Source organism: Parasteatoda tepidariorum, chromosome 5 (assembly GCF_982258835.1).
Source record: "Parasteatoda tepidariorum strain Cologne lab strain chromosome 5, Ptep-v5.0, whole genome shotgun sequence".
NCBI classification, from domain to species: domain Eukaryota; kingdom Metazoa; phylum Arthropoda; class Arachnida; order Araneae; family Theridiidae; genus Parasteatoda; species Parasteatoda tepidariorum.
This window is the reverse complement of record NC_141759.1, coordinates 73,710,375-73,730,093: the sequence shown is the minus strand read 5'-3', so window position 1 is coordinate 73,730,093 and position 19,719 is coordinate 73,710,375. Positions and strand designations below refer to the sequence as shown.

The 19,719-nt window shown below is 29.7% G+C and overlaps 1 protein-coding gene across 1 annotated transcript in view; it reads right to left on the bottom strand.

The window, feature by feature from the left end:
* Positions 1 to 3,278: 3,278 nt before the first annotated feature.
* Positions 3,279 to 19,719, bottom strand: part of LOC107451820 (uncharacterized) — a 326,140-nt gene continuing 309,699 nt past the window's right edge. The window contains exons 7-14 of the mRNA XM_016068055.5: positions 17,727 to 17,841; positions 13,452 to 13,713; positions 10,142 to 10,209; positions 9,895 to 9,975; positions 7,876 to 8,076; positions 5,315 to 5,400; positions 4,743 to 4,854; positions 3,279 to 3,570 (exon numbers count right to left, since the gene is read on the bottom strand). Of these exons, the coding sequence (XP_015923541.2) occupies positions 3,461 to 3,570; positions 4,743 to 4,854; positions 5,315 to 5,400; positions 7,876 to 8,076; positions 9,895 to 9,975; positions 10,142 to 10,209; positions 13,452 to 13,713; positions 17,727 to 17,841 (1,035 nt within the window). The 3' untranslated portion in view covers positions 3,279 to 3,460. The remainder of the gene's footprint in view (positions 3,571 to 4,742; positions 4,855 to 5,314; positions 5,401 to 7,875; positions 8,077 to 9,894; positions 9,976 to 10,141; positions 10,210 to 13,451; positions 13,714 to 17,726; positions 17,842 to 19,719) is intronic.

Here is a 19,719-nt window from a genome sequence, read left to right as displayed (position 1 = left end):
AATTTACGATTTCTTTTTTCTATAACTCAATGAATTGCTGAATGTTTAGTGGCATTTTAAAAACATTGAAATATGTTATGTTTAAGAATAAGATATAGAAATAATATGTTGCATATTGTATGATTCATTGTTTAAAAAATTGCTTCATTTTGCTAGATATTTACGTTACATGGTTTTCTTTGGATAAAGATGATTAGCAAATAGCATCCACATGTTTCGATACATTCTGAAACTTACGTTCGCAAATTCACCATAAAATGTCGCACAGCATATTCTTCAATTACGATAAGCTACATTTACCACCAAATACTGCTACTGTGATTATTTTTGTTATATATATATCAGATATATATATATATATATATATATATATATAACGTCGTTGCCGAGTGGAAGGATTAAAACAGGTCATAGGTCGGGAAGGAGGGTACAAAATTTATTTATTAATTATTAGACAAGAGCAGTCATGAGAATGAGTGAAAGTGCACATGAAAAGTTGCGCTCCTTGGTTATATGTTAGGGAAAATCTTGCAAAGTAAAATCCGTAATATGTCTTAATTTAGGGAAAGAGGGAACTCTTAGTAGTTGCTATTGGTTTATGAAATAGATCGAACGTTTCCCACACAAGAGCAAAGGGAAAAATGTCCTGCTCTTAATTAAATGCATACTTGAGCCAAAAATAGATTTAAGAACAGGATGTGGTTTTTAAAAGTGTGAGAAAGTATTTCGTTTAGAATAATTAATTAGGATGAAGTTTTATAGCAAAGAAACTAACATAAAAAGATTAATTGAAGTTTTTTATGTTACATATATATATATATATATATATATATATATATATATATATATATATATATATATATATATATATATATATATATATCTGATATGATACTCTCTTTTTAAACAGAGCTCGTAAGGCCCTTAAGATACTGAAATGGGGGCACGAAAACTTAAAAGATTTTTTTTTTCTTAATGCCCGCCTGTGTTAACATCAGTCAATTCAGGCATCTACAGGGCGACAGATATCTGTGTGGCCTAAGGATTCCTAACGAGCATCAAACATTCTCAAAATTAAGTGTTCATTCACTGGAAAATTTAGTGTTTATTCAATTTAAGAACTGTTCCTTCACTTGGTTATCTTACTACTTATTATTTAAACCACCAAAAGCTTAAAACAATATTATGTAAGTTATCTAAATTTTTTTACATAATTTGCATTTAATAACAAATATGTCGACATGCATTTAATAACAAATACGTCATTTAGCTAAAATTACAAATTTTGAAATTTTTATGATTTTTTTTTAAAGACAAGCTAAGCTTAAGTATTCCTTCACTGGTTAGTTTACCCTATAAGATTTTGAGAAATTTGCGATGTTGTGAGAGATGCTTAAAAACGTTGACTGCGTATTTTTATTAATATTTATAAAATATATATTCAAGAAATTGATGAATATTTTATTCCAAATTTATTCATTCGTATGTATATTATTGAAATTTTATCAGTTATTGAGAAAAAAAAAATCACATTAAAGAAGCACAATCTGTTGTATAATCATATTCTATCAGAAGCATGCTTTTATAAAACTCCACATTCTCTGAATAAAATGTATTTTATTCAATAAAATGTTTTGTTCAAATTTCTTTACTAAATTGCAAATAGAATTTTAGACGACTAAAGAAGAAACATCGTATTTTATAGCTTAAAAAAATAAAAATGAAAAGATAAGCAAACGATTATTAGCGAAAAAAATATGAATGAAATTTTATGCTAAGCGCGCGAAGTCAAGTTCCTCGCAAGTTTATCACATTTTAATATTAATCGTCCCATTTAATCATTTCTTCATTGTCGCCAAATTATTTTTTTAAAATAATTAATTTTAATTTTTCTCAGCTTCTAATAAATAAAAACAGTTGAAACTTTAGATTTTTCAATTGAAAAATATGTAGATTAATATGGTATAAAAAAATTCAGACCTTATAATTCAAAAATTTTTCATCCTTAATTTAATTAAATAATAAAAAATAATTAACAATTATTAAAAATTATTTTTTTCGTGAAATTATCTTTGGGTAAATGAGTTTTATGACTGGGTGAAATTTTCTTCGAATTGCTTTATTAGTTTTTAAAATATGACTAAAAACGTAAAAAGTGAAATTAACATTAAGGGGTACGAACTTTGAATCGCTCTCCTGACCAAACTATGGGGACCATATTTCCCAGATTGCGGCTACCCCCTATATTTTGAAGGTTAAGAATCCAAATATGTAAAAAAAAATATATGTTTATTCAGAGAAAGTACGTTTTTGTGTCTGATTTCGTAACTTAATTAATAGTTAGCACTAATTAATTAGCATATTTGAGGTCACCCCCAGGAACCATTAAGATTAACACTTAGTTCGTGAAAATCCGATCATTAGAACGAAAATTATTCAGGGTGATATCTTTTTTTTTTTGCCGACTGTACAATAAAAAAAGCAACGTAAGCAACAAAAAATTCAAAATTGAGCTTAAGATTTTTATACATGATAAATTTAATATTGCAATTATTTTTTCTCCAAAAAGTCAACATTTTTTTTGAAATTTTCTTTCATCATTGATAGCATTAGCAATAAAAAGAAAATATTTGCCAAACGGCTTTTCTCGAAATTTAGCATGAAGCACTTACATTGTCTTTTCAACAGTACGATTATTTAAAAATCACTTAAGCAATCGATTTAAGTAAAGTAATCAATTTAATTAAAGTAATCGATTTAATGAAAGAAATTGACTTAATTAATAAAACGAAAAACATAACATTTCTGAGAACAAAACTATCACGGGGAAATCAACCACAAAAAAAAATATTCACATTTTATACAGATCATCATAAAACACAAATTTCTACAATCAAACCAATAACTCTAAAATACAACAAAAATGGCTTTTTAAACAACACAACAAAAGGCAAAGCAATGATTGTCCTGGCCAAGTTGACTCATCCAATATAAGAAACACACTAAAGAAAAAAAAAATCGCATCCGGCTCCAACAGACACAAAAATGGCGATCATTATTGGAATTGTGTTATATAACAACATAGTTTGAGATATGACACCAAGGCTTTGTATAATAATGTCACTTCATAACACAACAAAGAGAAAAAGTAGTCTTCATTTATATATATATATATATTTATATCCTTAATAGTTATATAACAAATATTAAACTTATGGGAATTTATCCTACTAAATAAAAATTTATTCAGTTTCAGTTTTCACCAAAGTCTGAAGGCCTTAGCATTCTGAGCAAAGAAATCGGATTTGTTTTTAAAATGAAAGAGTCACTATCTCCGGATATCAACCTTCACATAGTTCAGTTCCATGACAATGAGGTTGCTTATTGTTTGTCTTCGATTGTATAGTTTTGTGGTGTGGTTTTGTTGTCAAAAGTAAAACATTTACAGTAATGTTGAAGATCACCGCAAGATGAATGCTGTCACAAAAACAATCGTGATGACATTCAAGAATGTCATAGACAGACTGTAATGCATGGAGCTGCGAGCACTGCTGGCTCTTGGGCAAAATCCTGGAATAAATAAAGGTAAACAGTTACTTAAGTTATAATTTAAACATAGTTATTAACAGTACTCATGAGTATTAAAACCCAGATTTGAAACGTTTTATATTCATTTTATAACTGGCAATAAACAAAAGACCCAATATTAGGTTTAGGACTACATATCAATGTACAACTCCATGTCCTTGTAATTTTTAACCCAGTCCCCCAAGGAAACTTTTGGATCATGCATTTAAAAAAAACTTGTCTTTGTGGAGGTTTTTTTTTATTACAATCACACGCCTTTAGGTTACATGGAGACAAAAACTCCCCACGGTTAAGCCGACGATTTCTAACCATGATCTACCACTGAGGATATTTTACATTAGCTCTGTGGTTGGTGGGAGCCACAAGTAGAGTTAAAATCAATCAGTCATGGCTGGGATTTGATCCTGGGTCACCTCATTATAAAGCGAGTGCTCTATCTCGTGGAGCACCGCAGCTCTAAATATATTAATTTTTAGTAAGAATTGAAAAATGCATTATTATGCCGGTGCTTTTATAATTTTCAAAATTTGATTATTGAGGCTTTTCTTTAAAGTTTTTGTCGCTATGTTAACTTACACGTTTTAACGAAGAATATGCTATTATAATTGTAGTGAGGCTTGTTTTGCTGGTCTACAGTTCTTTAAGTTAATTATAAAAATGAAGCAAAATGTCAGCACAAAGAAACCCACAATTTTCTGAATTTTTTCATCGTTGCTCTAATCTTGTTGATTGCATGGAATCCCAGACATTGGCGAAAAGTTAAAATAGTGAAGTAATTTTGATGATTTTCGACAAAAAGAAAACAAATTTAGCTCAATTGGCGATTTTTAATTTTTAAAAAAATAATTTGTTAAATATTTAAGCCATTTGACCGTTCTGAAGTCCAGAAAAATTTTCTTACAAGATTTGAAGAAATATTTGATAGTTTTGAGCAATCACCGCCGGAATGTGGTGATCCGGGATCAAATTCCACACCCAGCTTGCAACGACCACAGTCCTGGCTTAAAATATCCTCAGTGGTGAACTCAACTTTATAGTGGTAAACTCAAAATAAGGTTGGCTGTTAGCGAAGTTATAAAATGAAATAAAATACAATCTGGACACCTTGTGTACATGATTATGTAAAAAAATAAAAGCATACAAAATTGACTGACCTTTATTTGTTCCATTGATAGCAATTAAACCTTCTCTTCCAACCTGGATATTTCTTAGACACTGTTCCATACTGCCTGAAAACTGTATTGTTCTTTCACTCATTGCATAAGCCTGCAAAATTATTTAAAAAAAAAAATTAATATGGCTCAATTTAAAAACTTCATGGCAGCAAAAACGAGCCAATTACATAAAATTCAATGGGTGAAATTTATATTCTAATTATACACAAACAGCTGTAATAGTCTTTTTAATTTTTTTAACAAACATTTTATATCAAATTCCAGATTTTCCATGTATTTTGAGACACTCTTTATGATAATAAACAGGTTAGGTTTAAGTTTTAACATTGAAAGTTAGTCTTGCTGTACACTGTTATTTTATGCAAAACAAAATTTGTAATTTGTCCACCATTTAATCGTTACTATTTAATGTGTAGTTAGAAAAACCAAAGTGTAACAGCAATTCCAGGAAGAATATATTTAATGAAGTAGAATAAAAGGATAACAATATGCACAGTAACTGAATATTTATTAAATTAAACACAAAATGGACAAATCTTATCTAAACTTACTAGGCAGAGATGTTTCCGAGTTCCCACAGCAGTAGCAATAACATATTTCAAGCCATTTTCTTCCCAACTTCCACGGCATTGGAAAGCTGCAATTAATAATAAAATATTTTAGAAATTTAAAAAACGTAGAAAAAAATTTTGAACCGAATCAAACGGTAAATCTTAGCTGTACATGTTATTTATTTCTTAATGTTAAATGTAATTTGAGTATATAAGAACTTCAATATGCATTTTTTAAGAGTACTAAGCGGCTCCACCCCCTGTTTGTTGCATTCACCAACTCTCGTAGTTGATTCTCAATCATCATTGATAATCAAGGGGAAAGAACTATTTAAATAGATTATTTACAAAAATTATGATTTGATTGTCATCGGTTGCATTTAGAGGATTACAAAGTAATGGTATTTCAGTAAAATGGAAAATCAGTTCCTCCCGAGAGTTATTTCCCACTGAAGTAGAGCCATGTTGTGGAAATACAGTTCTTGTCTGTGTGCAAATTTGTTTTTTTCCTTAGAATCAGTTTTCACGGAGATAAACTCCTGATCTTTTTTCAAAAAAAATTCTTAAAAGATGATATAAAAAAGGTCATTTTGCTGATAAATTATAAAATTACTATAATTTTACCTAATCACATTTTATGTTTAAGGTAATTAGAATAATCTACTGTACTTAAAAATTATACTAAGGAGTACAGAATGTGGGACGCAAAAAGAAGTAATAATGAGAAGTAATTTTACTTGACTACAGTACATAACGATAGTCTTACATCATATAACAGTTTACATTGGAAACAGTTTTTATCTCTCTACTGTATTTATTTTTAAAATTTTCTTTATAAATGTTAAGATTAATATCTGGCAACATCTAATCTCTCTCTTATTTTTATTTCTTCTTTTGTTGTTAATATTGACATCAAGAAAAATGCGATCTTATGAAATAAAAATTGCAAGAGATAAATTTTTCTAGAAAAATGGATAAATATTTATTATTTAAAGAAAATAAATATCAAATAAACAATTAAAAGAGTAATAACTTATAAATAATTAAGAATTTCGAAAAATGTTTTTTATTTAGTTAATAATTCAAAATGGTTTTATCAGCACTTCGAATTTCAGTCCCGTAGTTGTATTTCAGCGGACACTAGAATGGCTAACACGATTTTTTTACTACAAGCTTAGCTTAACACCTAATAATTCTCGAACAGAAAAATGAAATGTAGTTTATCTATTCCATGGAGCTACTCAAATCTTTTTTGCACCTCTTCATAATTTTAAGTTTCCAAGTCTCATAGATTTTAAGTAGCAAAGCAAAATATAACTTAAAGCAAAGAAAGAATTTCCAAAAAGCACTTAAAACTGCAATAACTTTCGAATAAATTATAATTTTGTAAAAAATCTCTGTCCTATGTATGGCTCTTTAAGGGTTATATTTGTTTATGAACATACAACAAAGCAAGCTTTAAGCATGCCAAATTTTAACTCTGTAGTTGCAAACTTTAACTTTGTAGTTGCAAACTGATTGTTTGCAACTACAGTAGTTGCAGCAATTTTACCTTGGCCCCAATTGGGCTCAATATGGGTCCCATAAGAACACGCGGCGAGAGCAATATTGGGTTGTCTAGAATTTTTAATATTGGTCCTAGAATGACCTATATTGGCTGAATATTAAATATAAAATATTGGGTGAATCTGACAATTCTATATAGGGCCGATATTGACTGTAAAGTGAGTGTAAAATATCAGGTGATTCAAACAATTCTATATCGGACCAATATCGGAAAAATAACGGCCCTTTGAACTCATATTGAGCCAAGATTTGTAAATATTACCCCCATGAGGGCACAAGTTATTTTGCTGCTAAGGCTGTTTTCCTGTCGATGCCCATTGGCTTATAAATGACGTAGGTTTGCTCATATATAATGTAAATTCTGTCGTTCAAAGGAGCTTGTGTGGATAAGTTATTTCCTTGAAAAATTAAGTAAATTGTCAAGGTAAACGGACCGACCACCACATAATTAACAGATAATATGATGGTGCGGATTGTCCACAATTTTCTTCAGAAGGGGTGCTGGAGCTGGTGGATTATACACAGCGGCTTTGAGGAGAACTCCAGACTGAAGGTCTGAGGCTGTCTGCTGCTATGGTAACAAGCGAGAGCACATTTCTTATGGGGGTGCAATAGAGGAATGAAGGTGTCGATTGGTTTACTCTCTATGCCAAGATCAAGACAAAACTATTCACCCCACACCTTTATTCAAAATGGCTTTTCCTCAAAACTATGGTACCCGCCATGACGCAAGACTGATGTCTGGATTTCTCCTGAAAGCCGCACTATACTTCGACGAAAATTACGGTATTATTTCTCAATTACTTGCAAAGCGCTAACTATTTAAACCTTTAAAAGTTTGTAGACATTTTTTTAAAAGAAATTAAATATATGTCGACATTAAATGTCGACATTAAATATATGTCGACATATGTATTGTCAAAATTAAATTAAATAGATTTTTTTTAAAAAAAGAAAATAAATGTATGGAAAAAAAAGCTAAACACACAGCTTACATTGATATCTCTTGTCAGTTGAACAGTCCTGGTGAAGTTCCATTTTGTCAACAGCTGAACATCCCGATGTCAATGTAGTTGTACCAACACAAGTAGAAAAATCTTCCGAATCCAGTGAAACCAAGCGAGACAAATGAATGAAATTTCCCTCCAAAGAGTAAATACCAGCTATTGGACATTCCAGTGATCCATATGATTGCGCTAAAAAAATATACTACATCAGTACAATGATTTTAAGTCCTATACATTAAGATATGCCTTTTACATGCTTAATGTTCTGAAGAAAATTATGCATAACTTTTGGACATTAGTGTATGTTCTAATAATAGTTGCAAGCGGGGTATCGTTAAAAATACAGTTATTTAATTATGTTGAGTGAGACACTGAATTTCCCTTCTTCGGGTATAGGTATCTGAGACATGTGAATCGTATTTTAATAATTAAAATTAAGCTGATTTTTTGTTATAAAATGGGTTTAGAATCCGGAACGATGTATTCATAGGTGGCCAAGTCGATTAAGGAAACGACAAATTTCTACTGAAAAAAAAAAGGTTCTTCCTTTTAAGAAAAGTACAAATTCCTTCTACCTGGGACAATTTGAATTCCTGTTTTTTAGGTAAGGACAGATTTCTATAACCTTGGGCAATCCCGTTTTAAACTTTTTAGAGAAGAACAGATTTTTTCTACCTTAGTCAATATCGATTTGTGCTTTTAAGGAAAGGACAGATTCCTACAACATTGGATTCTTGCTTTTAAGGGAAGTATTGATTCCTACTGCCTGAGAAAATACGGATTTCTGCTTTCAAGGACAGATTCCTACAACCTTGGACAAACCAGATTATTACTTTTTAGAAAAGGACATACTTCTACTACCTTAGACAATCTCAATTTCTACTTTTAACACCATGAAAATATAGTCATATCTCAAAGTGTTCACCATGGCAAACAAAAATCTTTTCAGTAGACCTGTTAATTATCCCTTATTTTTTAAAACTACATAATTTCTATTTCTCAACATCAGATTCCTTGGAAAAATCGCATCATAAAAATTAGTAACCTAAAAAATCGTCAAATTTGGATTAAAGGTCACAAAAAGTTTCATGATGGGTAGACACTCTGAATGAATTATCACGATTCTTACTTCAAATGAAAGGACAAATTCTTACTAAAAATAATAACAAAACTATAAATAATAACAAAAATATAAATAATGAGTACAATAATTTTAAAATAATAAGTAAAAATAATTTATTGGATGTAACAGTACATATTTATATTAAGAAAACAAGACATAATCCATTTAAAATAAAAATTTTATAAGAGATTAAATAGATTTTAACACTTTGTATAAAAATAAAATAAGAAAAGTTACTTTTTAAAAAAGTAAATATGAAGGGAAACTTTCAACTTTTTTGCACTATATTAAATTGTATGTGTTTAATTAAATATAAGCTAATGCTTATTGTTAAACAACTTTAGTAGTAATTTTTAGACTTCAAATATACTTTGCGTTCTTTTCAATGTCCTGAAAAAATATACTTTTTCCGCAAGAAATCACAACTCTGGTTAATAATTGGATCTAATAGTATAATATATTCGAAAAATTTGGTCCTAATTATTGAAAAAAAATATATATCTCCTGTAAATATCACATCAATTTTAACTCTATAACTGGACAACATAAGAAAAATCTCATTAGAATGAAGGAATGAAATTAAAAATTAAAGTTAAATAATTATCAATAACCAAAGTATTCAGAAGTGGACTTTTCATTAAAACAGGTCAGAAACAACTTTTTCCTGAAAAAATAAAATAAAAAGGCAGTGTTTTTAAAAGATGGTGGATTTTACGATATTTTTACATAAAGGGCACGGAGGGCACATTTATAGGGATCAAAAGGAGAGCAGGGCAATCCACCCTTCTAAAAAGCTTAAGAACACTGATATGACTTTATGCATATATTTTGGCATAAAATGAAAGATTATATCATACATTTTTATGAATATATCATATACATACTGGTTAAAGTTACTATTTCAGATGGGTTGAGCTCAAAATTGGTACCAAGGCACGCGTCAGATGCTAGGGGAGACAAGTTACCTGAAAATTTATAAAATTTATGTGAAATCATGAAGGTAATACAAATAAATAAAAATACAAATTACATTAAAATGTTTTTACATGTGATAGATAAACATGTTAGTGATAGTTAAGAATTCAATTTTATCACTAACATATGATGAATATGATATATGTAAAAAATTACTTGTTGTTTGTAGTTCCACAACATGAGGAGCCCGCTTGTGAATCCGTAAACAAGCATAACCACTGTTGCTGTAAAAAAAAAGAAAGACAGTTGATATTACTGGATCTTTTAAAAAAAAAAATGATTTTTGATCATCCGATTAGAATTAGATAAAACAATAAATTTTGTCTATTGATAACGACTTTTATTTATTATTATTTTTTAATGGCAAGCAAAAAAAAAAAAAAAGTACTTATCCTTTTCTGGTAATGATCCTTTTTTTTGGATGATCAAAAAATTTAAAAAAAAAAAATTTTTTTCACGGTTTATTTTTGAGAAGTAGCTTTTTGTCATATTAAGTAGCAAAATGCTTTTTTATATTTTATTTGCATTTATGTATTGCAATTATAAGAATACTTTTTTCCACCAACAAATCTTATCCAAATTTTACAGATTTTTTAAATTTTTTGAAAAGCATTAAATAATTTATTATCCAAAATTTCAATTTTGAAATTGTCTGGTTATTATTTTTAATAATTTACATATATAATAATTTTATTGTGAAATGTATTGATTTTTATTGTGAAGGCATTTATTTTTTGGGAAAGGGAGACGAAATTAAAATGCACATATAGAAAAAAAATCCAGAAAAGTTTTATACATCTGCAAAATGAGTAATTTTTTTTTGCTTAACTTATTTTTATCTTAGCTGAAATAAAACCAAAATATTCATTCGTTAAAATTAAAAAAAAAAAAAAAAAAATTAAAAAATTATTATTTGAATTGAAATAAAAAAGAAAGGAAAAAAAAAATTCCTAAATAGTTGAATCTAATATACATTTTACTATAATCTAAAATTTGCTAAAATTAAGACAAATTAGTAACACATTTACACACTATAGTGCGTCAAATACGCCGAAAATCGTAGATGAGATAAATGACGATGCGTCCTCTGGGACGCATAATTTTCATTCCAAATCACACAAAAAAATATTTTTGCAACTTAAAAGTAGTATTTTTCATAAAAAAATAAATGACGTTATTCGATTATATCTCTTTATGGAAACTTGTTTTTTATTTTTCAGCTAAAATTATACAAAAGCTGATACTATTTCATTTATAAATTTTTTAACATACTACCAGTAGCATACATACAATTCCTATTTCATTGATATTCGTTTTTATCTTACTATTAGAAAAGCATTATTTTAAATGATCGAATCAGCATAATAAATTAATACATATCAAAAAGAATATAGTTTCATATTATCTTTTAAACAGATCACTCAATTTTGAAGACAATCGTCGGGCAACTTTGTTTTAACTTTTTTGTTGAATAATTACTGAATCAGTAACAAATCGCACTTTTTTCTAAATCACAAAATATTCATCTTTTATACCTTATATCTCTAAATGGAGCATTTATATTATTTTAAATAGGGACCCATTTTTTCTAAAAAATGACTCGGAAGTTTGGAAGTCTTCGGACCTAACGACCCGTAGTCATCGCCCGACTTAGCCTAATTGGGGCTCAGGTCAAAAATTTCTTCACTACTTTAGCAATGAAGAACCGAACTTTATGGAGGTATTTAAATTTTTCACCTCATTATAGATACATAACAAGAAAATTGATTTGAACTTAAAACAGGTATGAAGTCCCCCATTCAATTTGTCAGACGAAGTATCGTTCTGTCCATTTTATTGATTTTCTGACAATTCTATTTTCATCATGCCGAATGCAGTTCCCTGATTGTTAACTTTGTCACATAGCTGCGAAAAATTCACATCCTTGCTGACATAAGGACGAAATCAAGCTAAATTTTCACAATTACCATGGCTCAGTTAAGGCAATCAGAAGTCCGTATTTTCGTAAACATATCGCATTTTGCGAAATGTAAAAATACATGCTTTTCATTGCCTAAATTTGTCCTTTATAATTGTAAAAATTTAGCTGATTTTCGCCCTAGAAAGCCATGGATTTACGAAATATAGATCTTTTGTGCTCATACGACAAATTAACGAAAAAGCTAACATAAAACTGACAGGTTTTACACTGTAGGGGAGAGTGGGGTCAATTGTAACATTTTTTACTTAACTATTTTTAACTAACAAAAAACTCAATATATTATTAGTATTAATTGACAGACGAGTAAAGTAGACTATCCTCTACTAGAAAAAATAAATAAATACCTTATTTTAAATGTTATTATATTAGTTATTAACAATTTTTGACAGTCGTGCACTTGTTACAATTGTCCCCACTTACGGGGTCAATTGTAACAGTTCATAAATTCAACTAAAACATAGTTAATTATACATATTATCATAGTTGTGATATATTATTTTATTGATCAAAATAGTAGTGATATTTTAGGAGTAAAAATAATAATGAGCAGAGACCTAAAGGGTTAAACTTTTAACTTTAAGGGGTTAAAAATTTTAATTTATGCTGTGAAAGGTGACAAATAAAATAATGCACATGCAACATAATATAAATGATATAGGAAACTATTGGTGGATCTTAAAGAGTTAAGTAATGGTTTGTAAACATAAGATAATTTATTTTCAGCTGTTACAATCGTCCCTTTACTTATTGTTACAATCGTCCCCAAGACGCCATTTCAGCTTCATTTGTTAAAAACAATGCTAGTTAATTACCAAAAGTAATTTTTTTTTAAATTGAAATGTTAATTAAGGTGTCCACTTACATATTCGGTTAATAATTTTTATTTGTTTAAACAAAATTACTTTGTTGCAATATAATATTCTAATGCCAAAAAAAGTACTTGCGTAGCGTGAAAATATCTTTTGTGATGTAACTCTTTCAAAAGTACATAAAAATGGTTGCCAGCAGGGATGTACATGTAGATTTATTAAATACACCTTGTGCGCCACCTAGGAACCAAATCTAGAACCCGACACTCGAAATTTTTGCTTTGTCACAATCGTACCCTGTTACAATTGACCCCACTCTCCCCTACTGACATTTTGTCTAAGAAAAATTCATTAAAGAAGGAAACGCAAAATAAACGGGACAACTCAGGACAACTGCCCCGTGCCCCTGCCTTAGTCAGGCTCTGCCCGTAGTTTCGGAAGTCTAGCGAAAGCACTAAACTAAACAAACATAAGATTCATGAAAATATTTCAATGAAATTTTTTGAAATTTTTCTGAAATATTGGGAAGAATCTTAATTAGGATCATAAACCCAACGTTCCCATCACCAACAATTGTTTTATTGCTTAATTACGATTATTTTCGTGCATAAGCAAAAACATGCACATAGCACCTATTATTATCGCTACGATCATTTTTACTCAATAATCGACTTACCATCCAGAAGTGACGTGAACAACAAATTGAGCGAATGTTCCACCGACAGATGGAGCTGTAGTACTGGTAGGAGAGTGATGATGTGGAGATGCATCTTGTGTGCAAACTACTCTTTTGACAACATCACCAGTGGTTGCATTGGACACTCGAAATGATCCATTCTTGTGACTAATGTCATAAGCCAAACGTCCATCTAAACCTCGAAAATGTCGGTAAACAGTAAACCAATCCGGGTAATGACATTTGGCATGAGGATGATTAGCTGGAATAAAAACAATTAATTTATTACCAATTATTTAAGTTAGAAATAAAGAGGATGGATGAATTTCAATCTAAATTCGTTTGAAAATATTAAAATAAAGGTTTTTGCAAAGACAATTTTTTATCAACAATTATTATTTTTATTGCTGTGTCAGTAATAATAATGGACCAATTATAGAGGTAATAGATATTACTGTTGCAAAAAAAAAAAAAAAAAAATGTCATTTAGTTTTTTTTGAAACTACTGAAGAACGTTTGAAAACCCAAGTCAAAATTCTTGATGATCACCATCATCTAACATTTTCTATTATGCGTTCATGGCTTTTCATATGCCAGCAAACTTCCATCATTCCATGATCCAGAGAAGTTTGATTCTCATGGATGATCATCCATCATGGACTATCACGGATCGATCCGTGATAGTCCATGATGGTTCCAACTATACATTTCCACGATGGTTTAATGGGAAAAACCAAATTGTTTTGACGGAATATACCATCAAAATAATTTTTTTTATGTTTCCCATCATAAATCAGTTCGAAATCCTACATTGGGGTGATGGTTGCTCATGATCGTTTCAACATTTGATTTCTAAGAAGCTGTTATTGAAATTTCGGATGGTTTATAGGGAACAAACCATCAAAACAAGTTGCTATTCTTATGTTAGACCATCATAAATCAGTCTGAATTCCTACATTGGAGTGATGGTTACTTATGTTGGTTACTATCAAAAATATAATGGTTAATGATGGAATTATTGATGGTTACCATCAAGATTATGTTCAGAATTAAAAATTTTCCTAATTTTTTTCCCCGAACAATCATATATCGATCATTTAAATTGAAAATTTATTTTGATAGTGTGAATACCACAACACATAAATGACTAAATATAAATCAGGCTTCGAAGTGGTTTGAAATAAAAATCATAACTTTTAGTAAACTTTTGTGCATGAGTGCCTCAATTTTATCGTGTTTGGAAATAGATTCCTCAATATAAAAATAGGTCGAAGTAAAGTTAAAAGAAAATTGATCCTTATAGATATTTTCATATGACAATACATTAATTTAAAACTAAATCATACATATTCTATGCACTACAGAATAAATGTATACGTAAATAAACAAATGATAAAAATATGTATTATATCATAATCTTAAAGACCTAAACATAAAAAATCGTTATCTCTATAATCATCAAAATAATAAAATAAAAAACTAGAAACTAAACCATTATTTTCAGTAAATGGACACATAAAAGTACTTTCGATTATTTTGTAATAAATCGAATGAAAAGTATAAGTAATGAAAAGAATGTTTTCCCTGCAATTTAATGGACAAGAGAAGAAAAAAAAAAGTTTTACACGGAAGTTTATCATTAACACCACTTTTCGATTAGCAATCGGTTATATTTTAATCGTATATAATCTACAAATTTAAATCGTATATGTGGGGAGAGTAGTTACAGACCATGTCAACCGTCATCTATGAAAAGGTACCCCTACATAGAGTCGAGTTAACATGTCTTATATACTAGTGAATTGTATTGTAATTTTGTAGTGGTAGATACGCTACAGTACTCCCCCACCAGAATTATAGCTATGATAGAATTCGATGAATGGATGCCACTAGTTGATTCATTGCTGTTTTTGTGCGGTTGAGCCGGGAGAGCTGTATTAAGATCACCGTACTTTTTGAGTGCTGAATGTGAGAGGTGTATTAACTTCACGGTCGTAGTCGCTCCTGTGTTGCCTTTAGCAGTCGAGTGTATGCAGGCAGACGTTGTGTGCTCGAGACTGAGTAGCAACAGTGCGAGGAGGTGGATAATGTTGCAGTCACAAGTAGCAAGTCAACTATTCAATGTGGACCATCCAACGAAGTAGGCGTTACTGCCGATGTAGGCGTATCCAGATCAAAGTGGGCGTTTTTGCCAAGGTAGGAGTGTTCACATCACGTCCGGGTCACCAATGTGGGGGGCGGAGTTACAGACCATGTCAACCGTCATCTATGAAAAGGTACCCCTACATAGAGTCGAGTTAACATGTCTTATATACTAGTGAATTGTATTGTAATTTTGTAGTGGTAGATACGCTACATATATAATCTACATACTAAAAAATAAATGTATACAAAAGAAGGGAAAAAAATTAATACACCATAAAAAACTAAACCATTACTGTAAGTAAATGGACAGTTTAAAGTGCTTTCGATTTTGAATCAAATGCATTGAAATGAAAAGTATAAAAACAAAGTTTTCACTGCAATTTGAAGAACAAGAGAAACACATTTCTACTTAAAAATTTTAATAATTTTATCTTTAACACCATATTCAAATTGCCAATCGGACACTTTAAAAAAAAATTAAAAATGGACATATTAACTGCTTGAACATCTGAATTTTGCAATTATAATTAAAAAAAAGATCGAAAATTCAATTAATTTTTTACCGATTATTAAAATCGTTTTAAAATCCGCACTTACAGTTGCAGAACTTGGGATGTTTTGGACAAACGACACAAAAATCAGAAACATCAGGGGGGGGGGGACTAAAAATCAGGACAAATAGGAATAAAATATTTTGCATCGAAAATATTAGGGCAATAAGCATATTTTTTCAAGGGAATGTTTTGTATTTCAGATGACTTCAAAACAAGAACTAATTTCTAAAATTACTTAAAATAAATGTACCGTGCGCAAAAAAAGGTAAGAATTATACTCTGAATAACTTTTGATCTAGTGATCGGATTTTCACATACTACTCAATCTTAATGGTTTATCGTGGTATCTTAAAATATGCTAATTAATTACGAAATCAGACACAAAAACGGACTTTCACTGAACAAATATACCTTTTTTTTTGGCCGGACTCTCGATTCTTGACCCCCAAATCTAGGGGATAACCTAAGAAACCGAATTTTAATGAGGTTGCGTACATAAAATTCGATTTCGCAACAACTGTTCCACCGATTTCGTTCAAATTTTAATAAAATGCCTAATAAAATTACATTCTTTAAAATTAAGTAAAAATTATTATACCTTGCACTTTAAAATTTTTTCGACTGTTCTTAAATAAATAATAAAAGTAATAAGTAATTACTAAAAACTATTTTTGTATGAAATTACCTTTGGATAAGCAAATTTTATAATTGCGAGCAAAAATAGTTCGATTAGCTCAAAAAATTCTCGAAACGTGACGTCCTGCTTGAAATTACCATTAAGGGATTCAAACTAGGGACCGCTGTCCTGAACAAACTATTGGGACAATATTTTCCAGATTACGGCAGCACTCTATATTTTGAGGATCAGAAATCAAAATCCGTCGAAAAAAGTTCTATTTATTCAAAGAAAGTGCGTTTTTGAGTCTGATTTGGTAACCTAAAATATTGACTGTAATAATTAACAAGCATATTTGAGGTCACCCCCCCCCATGAACCATTAAAATTCCCACTCAATTTCAGAAAAGAAAAAAAAAAAATTCCCTGACTTTTCCAGGTGTACCAGGTAAATTTCAATGGAAATCCATACCGTATTTTATCTATACCATGCGATTTGTCATCAGAAAACTATGATTTTTTATTTGTGATGTCAGATTATAGATTTTGCGAGCAAAACAATATAGTAATAGAATTAGAATGGAAACATGAAAAAGTTTCTCCAAAAAGTGGAATTTTATAAAATGCTTGTAATAGACGTTATAATTATTTAACTCGAATCTACATTACTGATAACTGTTATTGGCAATTCTAAGACGGGTTATTTTTCAGGCGTGATATAGGAATTTTTCCAGTTTTTTTGTAAAAAATTGTAACTTTCCACACCATTCCCTGTTTTTTAGAGTTAAAATTTCTTGACTATTCCAGGTTTTGCCTGTTCTCCCCTGACCCGTGGGAGCCCTGGATTGAGTCTTAATACGTGAAAATCCGATCATTAGATCAAAAGTTATTCACAGCTAGTTTTCTTTTCTTTGATACTATACATTGTTAACTAGAAAATATTAATAAGAGATAAAAATACCTTTCGTCAAACGCATAGTTCTCGAGCCTTCTTGAGGAGTAAAAAGGCCGTCACATGTAGCATCACCTGATTGTGCAACCATGTATCCGGTAGCATCTTCAGTCTGTTCGTATACCTGTACAATATAAACAATAAATAAATCAGAAAATTATTTCAGTTTTCCTATAACAGTAACTTCTACTTCCACTTCATTAATTCTTTAAATTCTACTTCAGTAACTTCTGAAATAAAATCTAGAATAAATCGTCTGAGCTAAATTTGTAGTTTTTGGAAATGAAATCTAATCGTTACGATTTCAATGACGTGAAGTATATATAAGTAGTAATTTTTATTATTTTGATCAATAATTTCGCTTTTTTAGAAAAAATATTATTCTTTTGAAAACCTCTGGATTTAGTTTCATCAGAACTTACAATTAGAAGTCTTGTCGATGCAGTATGAATAACTTACCAATTACAAATTCTTTTCATATTAATTTTTCAAATGAAAGAAATTCACTTATTTTTCATTTTTGCTATGTAACAATTTTTTAAACAGTTTAGGTGCAAATTTGGTAATGATTTGAAGAAATTTATTGAAAGTAAACAGACTTGATGGAAATTAATGCCAGTATTGGAAGTATCGGAGAAGACGTGGTGCAAATGACAATTTTGGAGAAGATTCGGTGCAAATGCCAGTTTTTGAGCAGATTGGTGCTGTTTTGGATTGGCTTTCGGAAATATTTATTTTTGAGCAGTTTGCTTGCAATAACTTTGGACAAAAATTTGAGCAATTCGTTGTTAAATTCCTATTTTAATGCTGTGTAAACCACAGCTTTATGTGCTTTACAGAACCATGTATTTTATAAATTCTCAAAGCTTCTCTGCATTCTTCAAAAACATTCTGATCAGGCTTCACTAAATAGTTACAGTCAAAAAATCCTTTTTTAAACTAGTTATAGCCCATATTATTTAATTTCTAAAAATCACATTTTTTCTTTCGAAGTACAGAGAAAAGAGGAAAAAAGCGACCTCTTTTCAAAACAGTCTGCAGGATTAAAAAAGCTAACAAACCCTAAAATAATAATTAAATTTGGTTAAATTAAAATCTTTGCGGAATGAGAATTTCTTACTAAGATTTATCCTGTTTTTAGGTCCTGGAGTTAAGAACGGAACCTGTCTCGGAAGTCGTCTAATTATATAATCGATCATGAACCCGAAGTAGTCTTAGTTACCTGTACCTGAAATTCCATCCTTTTCTTTCTTCGCATTAGTAACTTTGTTTTTGCCTTAAATATAACTAATCATATCAGACTATTTATAATTATGTTGCGTATTTATTATTTCCCCTTTTTAGAGTATATGTAGTTTAAAAGGCAGGGAATTTTCATAAAAAACAATATCGCAATCTCATTAAATCATTAAAATAACCATAACGAAATAAAATGATTAATTACCCAAAATTTCAAAAATGAAAAATACATTCATTATATCGATAAGATATTTCTTTTAAAACGAAATCAATTATTTAAATGCTTAAGGGAATTAAATTTTGGAAACTCTCGAAAATGAATATAAATTATACGAAACGTAAAAAAGGAAATATTTTATATTAAAACAACCAATAAATAAAAAGAAAATTAACGCGGCAAACTACGCTTTTGTTGACACCATTCATGTAGAAGAGTGGGTTTAGATTTTATCGTTTTTTATTTCTATAAAACACGCAAACGACAAATCAATATTTTTTTTTATTCTTTGGCAACGGCGCGAAATATCGCAAATTACGTAATAAATCAAACGATTAAATTGGCACCTTTCTGCTCCGTAAATTCAAAATCCAAATTCACCGGGAGTTGAAGGGAAAGAGAGACACACATCCAATTTGAATGTGGATAAATTGGATCGTAGGAGGAATCAAATAAAGAAGAATGAAAATAAATAAAACAAAAAATGAAAGACAAAAAAAAAAAAAGAAGGTAAAAAAAAAAAACTTGCGCATTTATATCAACCAA